The 19,939-nt window shown below is 37.3% G+C and overlaps 1 protein-coding gene across 1 annotated transcript in view; it reads left to right on the top strand.

Annotated features, from left to right (window-relative positions):
* The window catches only part of LOC123312160 (T-box transcription factor TBX20-like), a 68,259-nt gene extending 53,710 nt beyond the window's left edge, over positions 1-14,549 (top strand). Inside the window, exons 4-5 of the mRNA XM_044896417.1 lie at positions 3,200-3,435; positions 13,527-14,549. Coding sequence (XP_044752352.1) covers positions 3,200-3,435; positions 13,527-14,079 — 789 coding nt within the window. The 3' untranslated portion in view covers positions 14,080-14,549. The remainder of the gene's footprint in view (positions 1-3,199; positions 3,436-13,526) is intronic.
* The last annotated feature ends 5,390 nt before the right edge of the window (positions 14,550-19,939 follow it).

The following is a 19,939-nucleotide window of genomic DNA, read 5'->3' as shown; positions in this document are numbered from 1 at the left end:
GATGGGGACCCCCTGCAAATTGATATGTTGGCGGGAAAAAGCGGAGATTTCCATCCCTTCGGAAATTATCAGGGTTGGAATTGAGGCTTCGGTTGAAAAAATGGACCTTTCTCACTTTAAACTTGATTTTTTTCTCTTCAGTTGATGCTCGAGAAGCATAGTTATCTCACTTTTCACTTCAGTGGTAGTATCTGGTAGATGAACATTCCCGAAACTAAAAGCTGAAGGACGAAAGATATATTGTTCCAAAAAGATATTTTCTCTCCTCAGCTGATTGCAGCATCCTCCATCAAATAGAGGAGGAATAAAGAGAGAAGATCTGCTTCTTTAATTCCCTGTTTTAGAGACTCATGCTGATTTAGTTTGTTCTTCCTTCAAACAACTGTCCTTGAGGGTGCTGTAGCATTGATCTATTGAAGGAAATGTATTAATCATTGGTTAACACCTGCTGGACCAAAACCCGAACCATTTTTTGGGTTATTAGCAGCAGCTATCAAGAAGTACGAGTTATCAATAAGACAACTCTTGTCAGCAGCACCAGAAAGCTAGCAAGCATAAAGATTCTTGAAATTTTGGTCCACGTACTCCAAAATGCTTCAGCAGCTGATGTAATTTGCAGATCTCTGAGTTGGGAAAGGAAAAAGCAGAGGATATACAGAGCTAGTGTTCAGAACTGGCCAGTCTAAGAAGCGTGTATCTGTTCAAGCCAGTTCTCAATCGACATGATGACGTGACAATCAAGACTTCTGAGAAATTTGTCAGATTTGTCAACAAACAGGATCTCCTGAATGAGCGGTCTATTAGAGCTGACGATCAAAATTTTCTCAGTTCTGTAAGGTTGAATCATAGCCAATCTACCCCAATCGAGTCTATATATTCACCCAACTTGATTCCATCCAGAAACAATAGGATCACCTGAAGGAAACTATCTATGTTCTATTTTCAAAATTTCTTAAAATTGAATCTCTCAGGAAGTCGTAATCAATTTCAAGATTCTTCCGTAACAGCTGTATGAAATATTCTCCCCGATCTTGATAACATCACGACCTTTACTTCAATAACAACATACCTACCTACCTACCTATTATGTTAAATAGAAAAGTGCCGAAATATTACACTTTTTTTTAAGTACCTACAATATTCATACATTGCATTATGCATACAACTACTAAATAATCGTTCTCCTATCGACCTGTATCTCCTCATGTAGAACACCTAATTAACAGTTTAAACACAATCGTACCAGTATAAATTATGGCCATCAGAAAGTTCCACTTTTCGTTGGCCGCTCAGCGTTTTTGTCAGTTCCTCATCTGAATATTGACATGCACGCAGGAAAGACTAATGGCAGGTAGCCAACCACCGATTATTCCTTCATCGCTCATGCTATTAGACAGGTTGTCCCGCTAATTTGAATTTCAAATCTGTAATTTTGGCTTTTAGTAGCGTTTACATATTAGAAGGCAGTCTTTGAATTTTCGGAATTAATTAGTCACGCCAGCGGTAATTCTTTGTAGAACGGAAATCCTACTGGAAAATTATGAATCGGGCCATTTGAAGGTATTTTGGGACCGGATGTGGGCAGGGATAAGAATGGGCAATTGTCGGCGCTTTCGCCATTTTGCAACCGCGGTTCAACGAACTGAAAATTCGCATAAAATTGATGAAATCTCTGATTATTTGATTCATTTTAAACGAAAAGAGCTCCTGTGGTGAATATTGTATGAATCAAAATTTAAAATCCGGAAATTGACATCTTCAAGTCTGACCTGAAGAAACTCCATGAAATTTGGTCCTTCGACTAGATTTGAGGGTTTAAATGAGGTATAGAAGAATATACGGACCTCTTGCTTCAAATGTACAGGTGGTTACTTGGCTCAGCGGTTATACTGGCTGAGCCTCTGACTTGTGCATATATTTAACAGTGAATTCTTGCGGTCAAAAGAAACACTGTATTTTTTTTTCGATTTGGCCTAAATAAAAAAATACAGCTATTTTAAGATTCAATAATCAGCTATGCCAACCCTAGAAAAACAAAATGTCCTTCAGAATAACAAGCAAAATCTAAAGCACTACACACCTTTTGAGTTGCATTCAGTCAAGGTACCTATTTTCTCGAATTTCACAGATTTTTTCATTTCTGAATATGAAATTACTCGAGAACGGTGAAAATATGAAGAATACTTTTCGAAATATTTAACAAAATGGTCAAAATATTCATAAATGAACGTTCAACATCCTTTTTAGAGTTCGGTTCTTTGAATTTCTGACATTTTCGAGCTATGCAATGATCATAATGAAGAAACTGGAATATTACGTTGTCTTTCTCACAATTCTGATGTCACCAACCGAATATGACTGGAAAATCGTAGACAATGAGTCCATACCTAAACAAGTGTGGGTACTATTTCTTCTTCCAACTGCAACCTTGCCTCAAACAGTGCTTTGAGTTCAATCAAACGCACAGTCTGTATATTTTCATTGAAATTTTTCAAATTATTGTCCTACTGATGAAAAAGCGAAGGACCAAAATGTATTCGGATAAACCAGTGGCCATTCCCCCTAAATACAAGGATCTCCTCCTGAATTCATCGACCATCTTCTGATCCTCCGGACCGTGTTTCAGCCGACAACGACGTGCCAAAGTTTGGGCTCATTACGTAGTCGAAACGTAGTCCCGCAAGCGGCACCATAAACAGCGTCTTAATCGGGTGAAGAAGGCAGCCATTGTGAGCTTGAGCACACCAATCATTATCGCGGCAAGAGTTAGAGGTGCGTTGCCTGGCAACTCGCGTTTTCGAGGGGAACGGGGCCTTAACGCAAGCGCTGAGCGCGCGTCGCCTTCGATGCTCCTCGGTCCGGAATGAAGCGCTTTACATCCTGCCGAATGATGGGGTCCCTGTCCTGTCGCCAACGTTCAATGAGCCCAGGTATTAATGCTGTTATTTTGTTCGTGGAAATCCAAAGTTTGACAGTCCTCTTCCTTTTTTGCCTCTTTACTATCGAGAATAGAAGCGTCAGTAAGCTATGCTCGAGATCTAGGTGTACCGCAAGGATCAGTGTTTGGTCCCCTAGACTAGTTTTATGAATGGAACCGTCCTGATGAAATGGATCAAGAAATACATATATGTTGGTGATACAACATTTGGATATTTAACAGAGCTATGACGTATTTTAAATACCCTCTTTCTTATTTCAGATCGTATTGAACTCGATGCATAGATACCAACCGAGAATACACATAGTCAAGTGGAGGGAACATTCTGGACCAATCACAGACCTTGAACAGGAACAGTACAGGACCTACATCTTCCCAGAAACGGTTTTCACCGCTGTTACGGCATATCAGAATCAGCTCATCACCAAGCTGAAGATCGACTCTAACCCCTTCGCCAAAGGTTTCAGAGACTCATCCAGACTGACAGATTTCGAGAGGTAAGCATTGGAATTTCAATCATTAGAATTTTTTTTTTCAAACTAACACTCCTGTTATCCCATAAACTATACGTTTAATGAACATCCTGAGTGATATACCTAGAAGACGTCATAAATATCAACCTAAATGAAGAATAACCTGTCAAATTATCATGAACGATCATTAAGCCATCAAAATATAAATCATTGTTTCTGCAACCTGCTCATGAATATCTTCCCAAAAACTTTCACTCGTGAATTCAGTTAAAGAACGAGTAGTGACAGTTGTGAATGGTCCGGTAAGCAATCAGTACACTTTCGAATCGTTGTCGACATTTATAACACTCCTCGATAATTGCCCGTCGAAAAAAAAACAACAAAAACCACTCGCGAATTCAACGCGTCAATCCCTTATAATTATGCCCAATTGGCCTGCGGTCGGAAAACCAACTCGACAAATCGCAATCATTTTGTCGTTCGCCTATAGTTCTGATGAAAATGTAATTGCCTGCTTCGCAGTTTCGGGATAATTCGTAATTCATCAGCCGCTTTGCGGTTGATAATCCGCAAAATGTTCGGCAGGTCCTTAGCGGCAGTTTGCTATGATGCAATTTTGATTGAGAAGGGATGAAGGGAAATATACGATGTCAATAGGTGATGCTAGGATTGTGAAATAGATTTTGTTGTGAGAAACATGCTGAAAAATAACAGGCCTTATCTTCAGAAATTGTCAGAATAGTTAAAGTGTATTGAGGAATTTGGTTATCACTGCATATGCAAGTTTAAACTGAATAATTATGAGTTTCATTCATGATTTTTTCAAATTCACCGCGGAAACTATTCAAAATCATCCTTCAAATATGGGGTTTTAAAATTTAAATCGCTTTGTGCGGAGTTTACGATTTGGCAACAGCGCATACAAGACAATGAAAAGAACAATGTCGGATCAGCTTGTTTATAAAATAACAGCTGTTGATCTACAGGCGCGTACTTACTGGCGAGCTTCAACTGCAACCGGCCATAAAAATCCCATAAAATTTTACGACTTTCCTCGTTCGTCGCAGACTTCATAGACAGCCATCTTTGTCTATCTCATCAAGATGATGCATTTGTTGTTCTTTATTATCAAGGCATATTTCAGTCGATGTTGCCAGCTTGTGGAATTCTCATAAAACGCTTTAAACTTCAAATACCCATTTTTCTTTTTCATTTTTAAGTCCTTAAAATAATTTTTTTTTTGGGAAACGGTTGAAATGGTTATTTCAAAATGTGACGTTTCAAAGATATTTCATAAAAAATACATCATTTTCGTCAGAAGGAGTATTCCTTATTCTGTTCGGAACCACATGAAATAGGTGTACAATGTACACTCTTTTGCTTTTATTAAAACCAACGTTTTTATTGTAATCATTTACAACTCTCACTTTCGAACCAACGGAACTTTTATCGAATACTTCCCAGTAAGATTCATTAATAATTTGTTACTCTATCTTCCGACCAACCACATAATGCTTAGAATTTTTCAGAGGTAAGTTGCACCCTCTGTATACTGTGTAGAGCGTACCTGTGAGCATATTGTTGAGGCCATTGTCTATAAAGATATTCCATACTCACCTTACCCTGTTCACTTCAGGTTTCATTAGAGGAATTGAAAAAAAAAGTCTTCTATATACAATATGAATCTGTAACGTAGATTTTGATGTACAGGGTGAGTCTTTGATTTCAATAGTAGATTTTTGAGGTCAAAAGGAACACTTTTTTCCTATACCATTTTTTCAGATTCGGCACTAATAAAAAGATATAGCCATTTTAAGTTTTCATAATGAGTTGTGCCACCCCTGAAAAGCAAAATTACCTCGATCTATGAAACTACACATCTGTGGATCTTTTAAAAAGAGTTGTATCCAGCCAGAGAACCCAATTTTTCAAATTTCACAGATACTTCAAGAGTTGGGTTTTTGAATTTTTGGTATTTTTGTTGAACGTATCTAATGGTTATAATGAGAAAACTGGAAGAGGTGGGTGATATCTTGTGTTCGAAAAAGATTCATCCCATGAATGAAAAAGTATATTCCGAAATTGATTCCATTCGATAAAACCGTTTGTGAGTTATGGTTATGGTTTTTCAACAGCCTGTATCTTTTAAACTGAGCCAATTTGGAAAAAATGCTAAAGGAAAAAGTGTTTCTATTAATCTCAAGAAACTATTGAAATATTTGTACGAGTCAACCCTCACTCACCCTGTATTTTGGTTCGTAGTACACTGATTCACATAGTTTTCTGAGGAAAAATTGCTCTGACAGCAAAAATGCCATAACTTACTTCAATTCTGTGGCAGCTCCTTCCGAAATTGACGTCACATCCTTCGATAGATTTCATAGATACCTTCCAGCTCCATCTGGTCACCTCATGAATAATTCAGGAAAACCTCTACCACCCATCAGCATAGCGTTTCATAGCACCATTAACTGGCTGAATGCTTCGACCATGTCAGAAATTCATCAAGCCGTCATTTTCAGGCCTCGTGAACGATTAATTGGCTCTGCGGCTGTGTGAAAATTCGAAAAATACGGGCTGATAAGTCCCGGATTGATGGGTTTCACGTATGTAAGTCATTTTTTAACGTCCGCAAACTATCGCGTGAGCTGCGACAAAGCGCGGACTTCATGAAGGGAACGATACGCAATATTTCATTTTTCTGTCGCTACGGAGAACAACGGTAAACGATCGGTGTTGCAGGTAAAACGATTTGGGGGCGATTACGGGAAGAATGATCGTGTTTTCGACATTTTCCCGGTTTTACACTGCAATATGAATCGATTTCGATTTATTCGAACCTCAGATATCGAACAAGAGAAAAGTGTGAACCGTTGACGAAATTTTGTAGAGAATGTGGAAAGCGAAACTAAAAAAATCATATTTCCGATAACTAATGCAACAAAAATTTAGTCGCCAATTCTCTAGACAAATTAGGAGACCCCTTTTTTTGATTTTTGCCAGGACTAACCCTCTTTTGCTCACTGAATTTCACACTTAAGAATTTTCTTCTCTTTTTATCTCAGAATCCGGTCTTACGAAGATCACTGAATTTGGTACATAGTTTTACCACATGCGAAATCTCATAGTGCTCCATATTTTGGCGATGGACCTCCAGAAGATACTTTTTACTTCATTGGAGCCACTAACGCCTACCTATTTGAATTTCTTGGAAATTGTTGAACGGTTAGATAGCCAATTCAATTGCAAAACTTTATCGTCTCAGGCAATTTTTTCATGAAACACAAGATTTTCGAGAAAAATGAAAAAACATTCTTGCGTATCATGAAAAATGCGTATCATGAAAAATTGCGGGGGACAAGAAAGTTTTTCAATGGGAAATTCTCCTCAATTTGGGTTATCACTGCATATGCAAGTTTAAATTGAATAATTATGAGTTTCATTCATCATTTCTTCAAATTCTCCGCGGAAACTATTCAAAGTCATTCTTCAAATATGAGGTTTCAAAATTTAAATCGCTTGGTTTCTAGTTTACGATTTGGCAACAGCGCCTACTAGACAATGAAAAGAACAATGTCGGATCAGCTTGTTTATAAAATAACAGCTGTTGATTTACAGGCGCGTACTTACTGGTCAGCTTCAACTGCAACCGGCCATAAAAATCCCATAAAATTTTACGACTTTCCTCGTTCGTCGCAGACTTCATAGACAGCCATCTTTGTCTCTCTCATCAAGATAATGTATTTGTTGTCCTTTATTATCAAGGCATATTTCAGTCGATGTTGCCAACTTGTGCAATCGAAATGAAACGCTTTAAATTTTAAATACCAATTTTTCTTTTTCATTTTTAAGTGTTTAAAATAATTTTTTTTGGGAAACGTTTGAAAGGGTTATTTCAAAATGTGAAGGAGTATTCCCTATTGAAAGAGCACATCAATCCTAAATGGTTTGTTATATATCAATGGCCAAATAATCTTCATTCACAAAAGGTCTATACATTCCTTCCACAAAAAATAAGGGACGAAAGGGTTGCCATTTAAAAGTTGTCAACTACCTTCCACCCCTCGTTTAGGGTACATGACAAACTCCTCTGAATTATATCTACATGAAAAGTGGCGTGATTCAAAATCAAAATTGACTTTTTCGAGCATTTTTCTTCAAAATAGTGAGTACCAAAGCTATTAATTCTGTGCGTTACTTTTTACTCTGTAGAATAACCATTTATGTGAACGGTTGATATTTGAGATATTGATATTTCTCTCGTGATTTTTCCACTCAAAATCCTGAATTTTTTCTCTTCATGATCAAATCTTCACTTCCAAACAGGATCGCAATGCAAGATTTTTGTCATAAAGTTGAAGGTGAAAATCTGCCTAAGAGAGTGTTCCTTCAGCAACTTGTTCTCTCTTTTGCAAAACGAAATTTTTTTTCATTTGTTTTTGACTTCTTGGCAGACTAAATCCTATCGTGATAGCGATAGAAATATACAATACGGTGAATAACTTGGTTAATTCCACGTATTTTTTCTTGAAAGTGAATATTGCGGATATTTTTATATGAATGATGATATCGAGCTTTATCATCATTCATATAAAAATATACCTACAAGATTAGCGATTCAAATGTTCCTTTCAACAATTCGTGACTAGGCCTGCCCCTCATCTAATAGCTGTGTCCTCCAGTATTACAAATTGCTCCTAAATTATCAGGAAGAGTTGATATAAGCTGAAAATTTCTAGGATGTTTGTTGGAAACCTATCACCTTTCGATTTTTTCGACCAAAGTAGATTCATTTTCAACAGTTTCTGCTCTAATTTGTTATCTAGTTCCCCAAGGGTTTTTTTTAGAGTTTTCTATCTTCAATGATTATTTTCGAATAATACTCATTTTGTAAGCACAGAGTGGGAGGCGAGAGGGAAAAATCAGCTGATTTAAAGGCTTTGGAAGATTCTATCGAAAGATGAATAACCGGAGCATAAGAAGCAGGAGCCAGATTCGAAAACCCAAAAAAAAGCCTAAAAAATTTGTGATTTTTGACGTTTACCATACGCAAATGTAAACAAATCCACGTCAGTTGACATGACTGATGACATGATCTCAGACAGGGGTGGGTGAGACCGATTCAACTCATCGATAGGAAGAGTAGTGTTTTTGGCCTCGGTATTCATGAAATTCATTTTATGACGGTTTTTTGAGGCAAATCGGCCGAAAAGGTCGATCTCCTGACCTGACAGTTTGAAATAATGTTGGAAGGTAACGATTTCATCCTCTGACGATGCTGAACGTGTGAGAGAGATGAGGTTCCAATTAGTTATTTTCGGGGGACCGAGAGGGATGAACGGGAGACGGGGGATTGTGGCATCCCGCCCCCGACAGCATCCGGAGCCGCGTACGGAGGCAAGAACGCCGAACAGCATCACAAATCATAGGAGCGGGCGGAGCGCGGATGCCGAAAACAATCAATAACTCCGGGATGGAGCTATCGCACCTCGGTGAAGCGATAATGAGAGATGAAACGCCCCGCCTTGACCACCAGGGGTCGCGATCCACTAATTAAAGACGCCGACTATCGGAGAAAATAACTGGGAAAACAGCGGACGTCTACCTGAGGTGTGAGAAAATGCCCGGCCTTCATTATATCATCACGTGAATACGACGATTGTCGATGATTACAGGGCGGCGGAGTTGTGGCACGTCCTCCGGCGTTCCAAACACTCCGATTAAATCCTATCACAACAAAAATGAGGCTCTTCGGCCGTCAGTATCGGAGTGATGATTTTTCCGTATGGGCTTCATGATGAAGACCATTTTTGGTACTTAGAAAGAACGGGGTAAACCAGAGAAAACCTATAAGCTTTGAATTCTGGTTCCTTTATTCGTTTTGAGGTGAAAAATTGAAATTTTATCTCGAACACGACGTTGAGATTGAATAATAAATGGGAACTTTATTATACAGGATGAGTCTTTGATTCGTACAAATATTTTAACAGTAGATTCTTGAGGTCAAAAGAAACACTTCTTTTCTGTACCATTTTTTCCGACTTGGCTCGGTTTGAAAGATACAGGCTGTTTAAAAACCATAAAAAAATGTTATTCTTACTTCTATCTCACAAACGGTTTTATCGAATGGAATGAATTTCGGAATATAGTTTTTCATTTATTTGATGAATCTTTTTCGAACACAAGATATCACCCACGTCTTCCAGTTTTCTCATTATGACCATTACGTACCATAAAAATACCAAAAATTCAAACAACCCAACTCTTGAAACTAAGTTAGACGCTTTCTAATGAATATTTTAACGTTTTGCGAAATAAAAGTATTCTTCATATTTTCTCATATAATGCGCTGTTTTCCAGTAATTTGATGTTCGAAAATGAAAAATATCTGTGAAATTAAAAAATTGGGTATACTTTGACCTTTCCTAAAGATCCACAGATGTGGTCACAAATTCAGCTAGTTATTCTGAAGGTAATTTTGATTTTCCAGAGGTGGCACAGCTCCTCATGAAAACTTAAAACAGCCATATCTTTTTATCAGGGCCGAATCGGAAAAAATGGTGTAGGAAAAAAGAATAAACTGTTAAAATATTTGTACTCACCTTGTAAATTTATTCAAGTAAGTTGAATGAATGTTTACGCATGAGGAGAAAGTCCATTTCTTCGATTGAATAAGCATCATTCAACTAATTTGTTGTATAAAAAGTTTTATTCAGTTTTGAGAAGGATTTTAATTATAACACTTTTCATCAGAAAATGATCTTATTTATGAAATGACATGAAAGGTATCGCTACGATTGGTTGCTAGGACAATCTATAACCACAAGCAAGATGAGGTTTATCCAGTCATGCTCATTTTATTTTTTTCTTGTCCAAAAGCATTTTGACATGCAATGGAGAGGCATTCTGTCACCAGGTGATTTGAGGAATTCTCCTCAATGTGGGTTATCAATGCATATGCAAGTTTAATCTGTATAAGTGTGAGTTTAATGCATGTATCGATTGAAATTTATTTTGGGAGGATTTTGCATCTCTTCATAAACTTTTTAGGGTTTTCACTCCCAATCTCTGAAACAAACTCAATTAAAAATGAAATCAACGATTTGCTCCTGCGTAAATTCTTGCACTAATTTGTCAGGCAACAATTTTTTCTAGTTAATTTGCTCCTGACAAATTAGTGCAAGAATTTACGCAGGAGCAAATCGTTGATTTCATTTTTAATTGAGTTTGTTTCAGAGATTGGGAGTGAAAACCCTAAAAAGTTTATGAAGTTTAATGCATGGTTTTTTCAAATTCACCGCGGAATCTATTCAAAATCATCCTTCAAATATGGGGTTTTAAAATTTAAATCGCTTTGTGTGAAGTTTAAGATTTGGCAACGGCGCATACAAGACAATGAAAAGAACAATGTCCGATCAGCTTTTTTATAAAATAACAGCTGTTGATTTACAGGCGCGTACTTACTGGCGAGCTTCAACTGCAACCAGCCATAAAAATCCCATAAAATTTTACGACCTTTCTCGTTCGTCGCAGACTTCATGGACAGCCATCTTTGTCTATCTCATCAAGATAATGCATTTGTTGTCCTTTATTATCAAGGCATATTTCAGTCGATGTTGCAAGCTTGCGCAATTCTCACAAAACGCTTTAAACTTTAAATTCCCATTTTTATTTTTCATTTTTAAGTGCTTAAAAAATTTTTTTTTGGGAAACGGTCGAAATGGTTATTTCAAAATGTGACGTTTCAAAGATATTTCATAAGAAATACATCATCAGAAGGAGTATTCCCTATTCTTCTGCCAACAGAATCTGCACGCGTCAGCTTCTGCTAGAGCTATTTCCGTTAGGTGCTTCCCTGTTAGGAAGCTAAGATCCTCGCTAGCATCTTGCTAAGATCCAAATCATTCTTAGATCTCGCAGTGTTAAAGTTCTCAAGGAATTTTTTGGAGTATTCCAGTTAGGGATTTTTCAAGCCTCTAGCTAAAGTCTCTTTCGGTTGTTTTCTTTTTCTTGTAGGTACATTTTGCTGCTTTTTTGACAAGTGTATTGGCCTCTTCATTTTCTTTGATTTCCGGTTAACCGGGAACCCAGGCTTAACACACCTTGTTATTCCTGCCTAATTCGTTGAATTTCCTAGGATCTCCCATGTAATTTCTTATCTGAGTGCTTTACGTAGTCGTAGTGAATGTTTTCTGTTGATTTGGTAGATGCAACAAATGAATGGGTGTTTCGCGATAGCTGAAAGATCTGATCGTCCAATTTCGAGGGCTAAAATCGCGGTTACCGAATCGCGATCCATCTCTTCAATGCGAATATGGCAGAGAAAACACCGGGGGTCTACCTGAGGTGTGAGAAACTGCCCGACCTCCATTAGATCATCACGTGAAGACGACTATTGTCGAAAATTACAGGGCGGCGACGCCGGCACGTCCTCTGGCGGTCGAAACACGCAAATTAAATTCTATCACAACAGAAATGAGGCCCCGGTTCGGAGCTGCGAGGCCCAGAGATCCCGTGAATTATTACTTATCACTTTCACCGTACGTGTGCATGCTCGCAGACAAATCGGCCGCCCCTCTAATTTGGTGTTTAGCCGCCAAAATACCGGCGCAGTGATACCGATTTTTCTGTACTGCCGTGACCGACGAAAACCATTAAGTCTGTATCTTCGATCTGCCCGCCGCATCTTCGTGAGCTATTTGGATCTCTGCCTCTGGGGCATTCTAGAGGTATTAGGGGTCATTTGAGAACTAAATGCCTCCCTCCTATTACCTAAGGTGGGGCTGGACACTTTCAGTAATACCCGGGGTCCTGGGGATAAGGAAGAATCTTCTTTGTATCTTTATCGGTGGATAAAATTAAAGAAAAATGATAAACGAGATAAATGTCATAATCTGAATCGAACTAACAAACCAAATCTCAAAGTATCAACAGAAATTCCATCTTGTCTAGAAAGAGTTGATGCTCACCATTGTTTCGGTCTCATTTCGAGCAACACAACTCATACCACGACGAAATATCAAAAATTAACAAGTTAAATTGTTTTACTCATCGATGGGTTACATTGATGTTTCATTTCACGAAATTTGCATTCCTAAATAAGACCAAACTCACAAACCCTCGAGACACATCTGAAATGTTGTAGATAATTTGTATGTTATCAACCTACAGGCTCGCTAACACATTAAAATGATGTCCAAGGGCATCTCGTTCAGTTATTCAATATTGCTTTGAATCTTAATCCAAAATAAATGTAGATGTATTAAATCAACCAATGTTATAATCTGAATCGAACTAACAAATCACCATAGCTCAGAGTATCAACAGAAATTCCATCTGGTCTCGGAAGAGTTGATGCTCACCATCGTTTTGATTTCATTTGATCTCGTCAGAGCAACACAACTCATACCACGACGAAATATCAAAAATTAACAAGTTAAATTGTTTTACTCATCGATGGGTTACATTGATTTTTCATTTCACGAAGTTTGCATTCCTAAATAAGACCAAACTCACAAACCCTCGAGACACATCTGAAATGTTGTAGATAATTTGTATGTTATCATCCTACAGGCTCGGTAACACATTAAGATGATGGCCAAGGGCATCTCGTTCAGTTATTCAATATTGCTTTGAACCTTAATCCAAAATAAATGTAGATGTATTGAATCAACCAATGTTATAATCTGAATCGAACAAACAAATCACCATAGTTCAGAGAATCAACAGAAATTCCATCTCGTCTCGGAAGAGTTGATGCTCACCATCGTTTTGATTTCATTTGACCTCATCAGAGCAACACAACTCATACCCCGACGAAATATCAAAAATTAACAAGTTACATTGTTCTACTCATCGATGGGTTACATTGATGTTTCATTTCACGATGTTTGCATTCCTAAATAAGACCAAACTCACAAACCCACGAGACACATCTAAAACGTTGTAGATAATTCGTATGTAATCAACCCACAGACTCGCTAACACATTAATATGATGTCCAAGGGCATCTCGTTCAGATATTCAATATTGCTTTGACCCTTAATCCAACTCTCTTCTCTTTTTATATATTCGTATCCAAACAATTCGACTAAACAATTTCTCCTTCTTTCCAGAGAGCCAATCGACTGTTTCATGGACCAGCACTTCCTCCGTTCTTCCCTTCGTCTATACTCCAACGACCATATGGATGCTGAGAACAACAACGCGAACATCTTCTCCGCGGCAATGATGGAGAAGGCTAGAGCCCAAATACAGATGTGGGGGAGAACAGGTGGGACCCCCTACGGCCCGACAGATCTTCACGCTCTTCTCTTGAGCAGCGCACCAAGTCAGCAAGTTTACCTAAGTCAAAGGTCGTCTGTTAACTTGGGTCTGCAGGCGCAACTTTGGGGCCAGGGTGGTCCTGCTTGGCAGTCTCCCCTTCACGGTGGTCTTCCTCCGGGCCTCTTAGGCCCCCCTCCGCCACACAGGCCTCAATTGACACCACCCCCTTCCTCAACCCCAAGTTCTTCCGGTTCACCAAGTCCCACTTCGTTGAATTCGCCATCGGATTTGAGGCTGCCCAAAGCTATGTTCCCAGGTCTTCACCGTTTTAGTCCGTATGCTTCCCCTTTACCCAGACCTAATCCTTCTTCAGTCAGTCCACAGTCAAGAAGTAATCACTGATGAACGTGGTTTGATCTCCAGAATACGTCAACCAAAGAGTCTTCAGTGGAAGACAGGCTATGTGTTAAATATGTAAATAAACATAGTTAATTTATTACTGTAAAATATAGACGCTCTATAGGAATAGCAGGTTATTATGTGTATATTGTTGTGTATCTATATTTTGTACAAGAATTATAATCAGTATTATTGTAAATAGGTTGGTGTATATTAATTCGAGTACTTAGTGGAGTTCCAGGAGAACTTGTCATATGTTCCTTCATCTCTGTAAAATCTTCTGTACTAAAGCGTTGTGCAATATTCTTTTTATATCCCGGTCATAGAGATTGTAAAAATATTTGTCATTTTAATACTATCCTAGTTCTTCATGAATTATGAGTTGGTAATTTTTATCTTGAACCATATGTTGATAGATATTGTTGTTGTATAAATTAAGTGGAAATCGAATGAATAAAATATTATTAAAATCATTTTTTGTCTTTTATATTTCTTACCCTTATTATCCTTGGGAAAAATAATCTGGGATGCTCTTCAACATAATGAGAGGATAGATCAAAATGCTGCTGCACAAATTTTAAACTGTAACTGAAGTGCTTGGGGTTTTTGCCCAATTTTTTTTCAAATATTTGGAAAATTCTGAGTTATTGGAGAATCCTTGAACACGTGTTCATTCCTAGTTTCTTTTAACTTCTTGACAGTTTATTGCGAAAATGACCTGGTGGAGTGTCAAACCAGCGATACAAGAGTAGAGCCGTCGTTTTAGCCACTGCGCAAGCTAAACTAAAAGTAAATGGTGTCCCAAAATTTGAGGATCAAACTTCAACACCCTGTATCTCGAAAAGGAAACGCTTGCGATCCCACGTTTATGATACTTTTTTTCTTAAAATTACTCAAGGAATCTCCCCCCTTCGTTTGTAACTCTAATTTTGGAACACCCTGTATAACTGATTAAAGATAAAGTCATACTGTCATTTCTTCATTGAGAAACATTTAAAATCTTCCGAGGTTCGGACCAATTTGGATGTTTTATTCAACTTGTTTTTATGATTTTCAAACCACTGAAGGAACGATCTTTGGGAAAATTTTTTCAGTATGTAAGAGGGCACTATTTTGAACCATATCCAAAGGTCAAAACGCACCCACATGCATCACGACAAATGATATGAGATAAGAGAAATAGATAAGTAAGTATATACCTACGTTCATATTTGTTATTTATTTTTTTCTACTACCTGCCTTTTTCATTCTTATGTTAGTCAAAACTGAAAAAGGTGTTTCCCATATAACGTAAGTTTGTCGGAAGTTCAAATCATTCGATTGTATACATTGATTCGTTGTATTGAAAGGTATTGAAACGATAATGAATATTGTGTTTATAGTTGGCTCTTGCTGTTATACAGATTAGAAAATGTAGCCTAGCTGAAGGAAAATATTATAAACGCCATTTATGGATAGATTGGAGAGCTTTTTCTGTAACAGAATTAAAGTTTCTCTTCCTGCAACGGTGCCTTTATTGAATTGGGGTTTTTCATTCAATTTTTTGTCCACCTTCTAGAATTATTTGATGAGAGGCCAACCTCAAACGAATCCATTTATAGGCTTCAGTAAAATACGAAAGAATCCCGCAAACGCTTAGTTACAGAGCTACAGGTTGTTAAAGCAATCATGATTCATGATTGGGAACAAATTAAAAAGTGACAGTTCGAGAAGATATAAATTCAAGATTTTTTCCTTGGACGTTGGACTAGAAGTTGAGGAAGAATTTATATAACAAATTGGATGGAATTTGACATGTCACTGCTTCTGTATGAGAAAAGACTTCCCCCTATGCATATTAGTACTATTAGTAGAAAAACATTCTTATGGAGTTCTGCAGAATAACGACCTACATAATTGAAACAAGCTGACTTGAACCAGCTACCAAACAAATTTTCATCAATATGAATGCTAATATTGGCTTAGATATGTGGGCCTTTTTCAATTCATGGGCCACTCTCATCATCCATAATTCATAACAGGTATAAGTATACGGCTAGATAACAATCCATGTGAATAACAAGATTAATTAATTTGTCCAAGAGTTTCTCCACTTTGCTCTAACTACCCGTATTCAGCAAGAAATTCTCATTTATAACAAGGTATATGCAGATCGTGAGGAATAGGTTTTTCTACTTCATCATCAGTTGGTTCGAAATGACATACAGGGTATTTATTCTTTATTACTGTATAATGTTGAAATTTTAGTGGTTATTGAGTTGTGCAGAAGGTGATCAAGAGCGAGTCTATCTATACACTTGATGCGGGTTATGAAATAGAAAATCGTGAGAAAAGAACAGAATGTTCTCTTTGATAAAAAGGCCGATACAGATTACCCATAGTGCTGAAGAATTTTATAAAAATAAAAAACGATAAACGGATTATAATACTCCAAACACATCTTGGTAAGTCCATGACGTGCACTTTAGGAGTGTTTGATGTGTTTTTAGTGTCAATCAATAACAATAACATACTTTTTATAGGGTAGTTTGATGAAAGATGAGAGAACATAGTAAAAACTCGTTCATTTATTTTTGTAATTTTGATTTTGATTTCAGACAACTCATCAAATACCACATTTTACGAAAAAAGCATGATTTCGATAACAATTCAAAAACATCAATCACTCATCAGTGTATGTCATTGATATTATACATAAAAAAGTAAAAATTCGAATTCAATAAGTATAACCATTCCAACCTTCCTAATAAAAAAATAATTTATGAACCAACCCATCAATAAGGTCATCCTTAGCAACAAGAAGTCTATCTATTTCTGAAACAACAAAACAAAAGTAATTGGTAAATTGGTTATTACTGGCTCTATTGTATTGTGGTAGATACAAAGTTGTAGAGCTTTGAGGATAATAAATAAGAATATTTGAAAGAGCCCCAGTGCACTTTTGATATATTCAGCACTCAGGAAGGGTACTCCTAAAAGGACTAAGTGGGAGGGCCCACCAAAGTAGCGTAGCACTGACATGGCACATACATCACAAAGTTTATTCAAAATTTTCAGATATCGCACATCTGAATGAAGTTTCAGTTATTATTTTGCATTGAATTTGTCCTGTATGTAGTATGTGCCATGTCATACAGTGGTAGGCGCTCTTCCTAAGGTTCCTAAGATTCCTCGATAAAAATAGGCATCTTCCAATCTTCCAAGATACGGCCTTCGGAAGGCGATGACGAGTTGACAGTTTTTATTTTTTTTTGCGTTTCTGAAAAACAATGAGTCATAAAACTATACATAATATGAAGCTCTAAGTAGACTTTACTCACACAATTTTTTTAGATCTCATAACTCTAGTATTAGGGGTTGAAAATAACAGCATGTATTTTAGCGGGAAGTAGTCATTCCATGGAATATGGAACACTTTGAAATGGAATGAACAGTGATCAGAACTGCTTGTAAGTTTTTATTCATTCCGAGAAAAGTATCGACTGTATCGAAATTTTGCAAGAGACTTTTTTTCTCCAGAATTGAATGGGATACCATAAGAGAATTTTATTTTTCAAAAATCTATCCCACAAAAACAATTTTTGAAGAAAAATCGTAAGGGGTGGTTATTTTCAACCCCTAATAATAAAGCTATGAGATCTGAAAAAATTGTGTGGGTAACATCTCCATATTCCATGGAATATGGAACACTTTGAAATGGAATGAACAGTGATCAGAACTGCTTGTAAGTTTTTATTTATTCCGAGAAAAGTATCGACTGTATCGAAATTTTGCAAGAGACTTTTTTTCTCCAGAATTGAATGGGAAACCATAAGAGAATTTTATTTTTCAAAAATATATCCCACAAAAACAATTTTTGAAGAAAAATCGTAAGGGGTGGTTATTTTCAACCCCTAATAATAAAGCTATGAGATCTGAAAAAATTGTGTGGGTAACATCTACTTAGTGCTTTATATTATGTATAGTTTTATGACTCAGTTTTTGTTAGAACCCGAAAAAAAAATTAAAAACTGTCAACTCGTCATCGCCTTCCAAAGGCTGTATCTTGGAAGGGAGGTCGATTTCGAAAAAAACTTATAGGAACTACCCCTGCTTATTTTCATCGAGGAATCATCTCCCTGAGTCCTTCGCATTTGCTTACAGACACCCTGTATAAAAAAACTGACTTTTACTATTGGTTCACTAGAACACACCAATAATACAAATCGACTCTTGGCCCATTTTCTTGACCTAGCCACACAATTTCAACCTTCACGCTCTTCAGAATTTACAGAACGCCATTCCCCAAATTGCGGAATATGCGTGTAAAACTCGCACAAAGGCGAGTGACGGTGCAGTCAGAATCGGTTACACGCTTTTCGTTTACTTGTCAACCCAAATTTATTACACGTTCCTCGAGGACGAGAACAAGGCAGCTCCACATCCAGTTGGACGTTTAGGGAAGCGGAAACATCTCGAGAAGAAAGGGTGTGTGTAAATATTTTGCCCCAGTGGGGTTTGCGAGAGTGAAGAGGAAATGAATTGTGTGAGGAGAAATGCGGTTTTGGGCCATTCATCGTTTATTGGCCGTAAATCAAAATTCCTTTGTTGCCGTCTGGTGATGGACGGGCCTATATTCCCAGTGGTTTTGATGGGGCTATCAATGATTCTTGTAGATACAAAGTGAGCTTTGATCGCATTCTTGAAGTTGGATCCTGATGAATTTTGAAAACTTTTGTTTACTCGACCAGAATGGAAACCATCCAATATGTTTAAACGTTTTATGTTTATTAACACTTCAATAATTACTACAAAATTTTACATTTATTGTACGTCTTACCTTCATTGTGAACGAGCACGTAAGGTCAAAAATAACCCAACTTTGACTTAAACCTACACCAGCCCATAGACATTAGGTCCTTTCGTTTGCATAAAAAGTGTAGCACTTTTCTACACTCAATTCGATTTACACCAGTGTAGAGGCAGTGTAGTTTATCTACACATAGTCGAAAGGAGATGTAGATAAACTTTACCTCCTCTGCACTGGTGTGAATTCAATCAGCAAACGAATACTAAAATCGAGTGTAGAAAAGTGCTACACTTTTTATGCAAACGAAAGGTCAGCATGAAATTGGCTTTTTTATAGAAAGAGAGAAATGATCGTCGGGCATTTACCTGTCTCTTTTTTGTTCACATAGAGGTCAGAGTGGACCAATCAAAATTCTATAAAAAGACAACTGCATGCCCGATGTTCAGTTTCTCTCTGTCACTTTTTTTGACCGTATTTCATGTATAGATAGAAAGGAAAGGCACAGTCCCTGTCTATATATGTCTATGCACCAGCCTAATTATTCTGTCAAAACCGGAAGCCTACTACAATTTGTTATATTTTTATCACAATTCATTACAGCAGGTCCAAATTTTGTTACACTTGCCAATCCCGAACCTATTTGGTGTAGGTTCTGTCTAAACCAGTGGTTCCCAACTAGTGGTCCGTGGACTACCAGTGGTCTGCAGAAACCAAAATATGGTCCTCGAACTTAGAACATGGAACTTAATTCGAAGTCCGCGAATAGTTTACAGTTTTTTATGTGGCGTTTGTGAATAGAATCTAGAATCAGTAGTACAGTCAATACAAACATGATGAAAAATTTGAGAACGTCGCAAATATATTCATTTTTGAAGATATCCTTCGAGCTTTTATTTGCGAACTCCAATTGTGATTATACGTAAAAATTTCCAAAAAAATAGTATCAATCAAATAATCGTCAAGACCGAACGGCTGTATCGAGCTCCATAAAATTTTCAGATTTACTACTAGAAGAGTTGCTCTTTCAGAATATGTATCACATTTCCATCTACGGTTATTGTTATTGACAAATAA

This window comes from Coccinella septempunctata, chromosome 4 (assembly GCF_907165205.1).
Source record: "Coccinella septempunctata chromosome 4, icCocSept1.1, whole genome shotgun sequence".
NCBI classification, from domain to species: domain Eukaryota; kingdom Metazoa; phylum Arthropoda; class Insecta; order Coleoptera; family Coccinellidae; genus Coccinella; species Coccinella septempunctata.
This window is presented reverse-complemented; position numbering and strand designations above follow the sequence as displayed.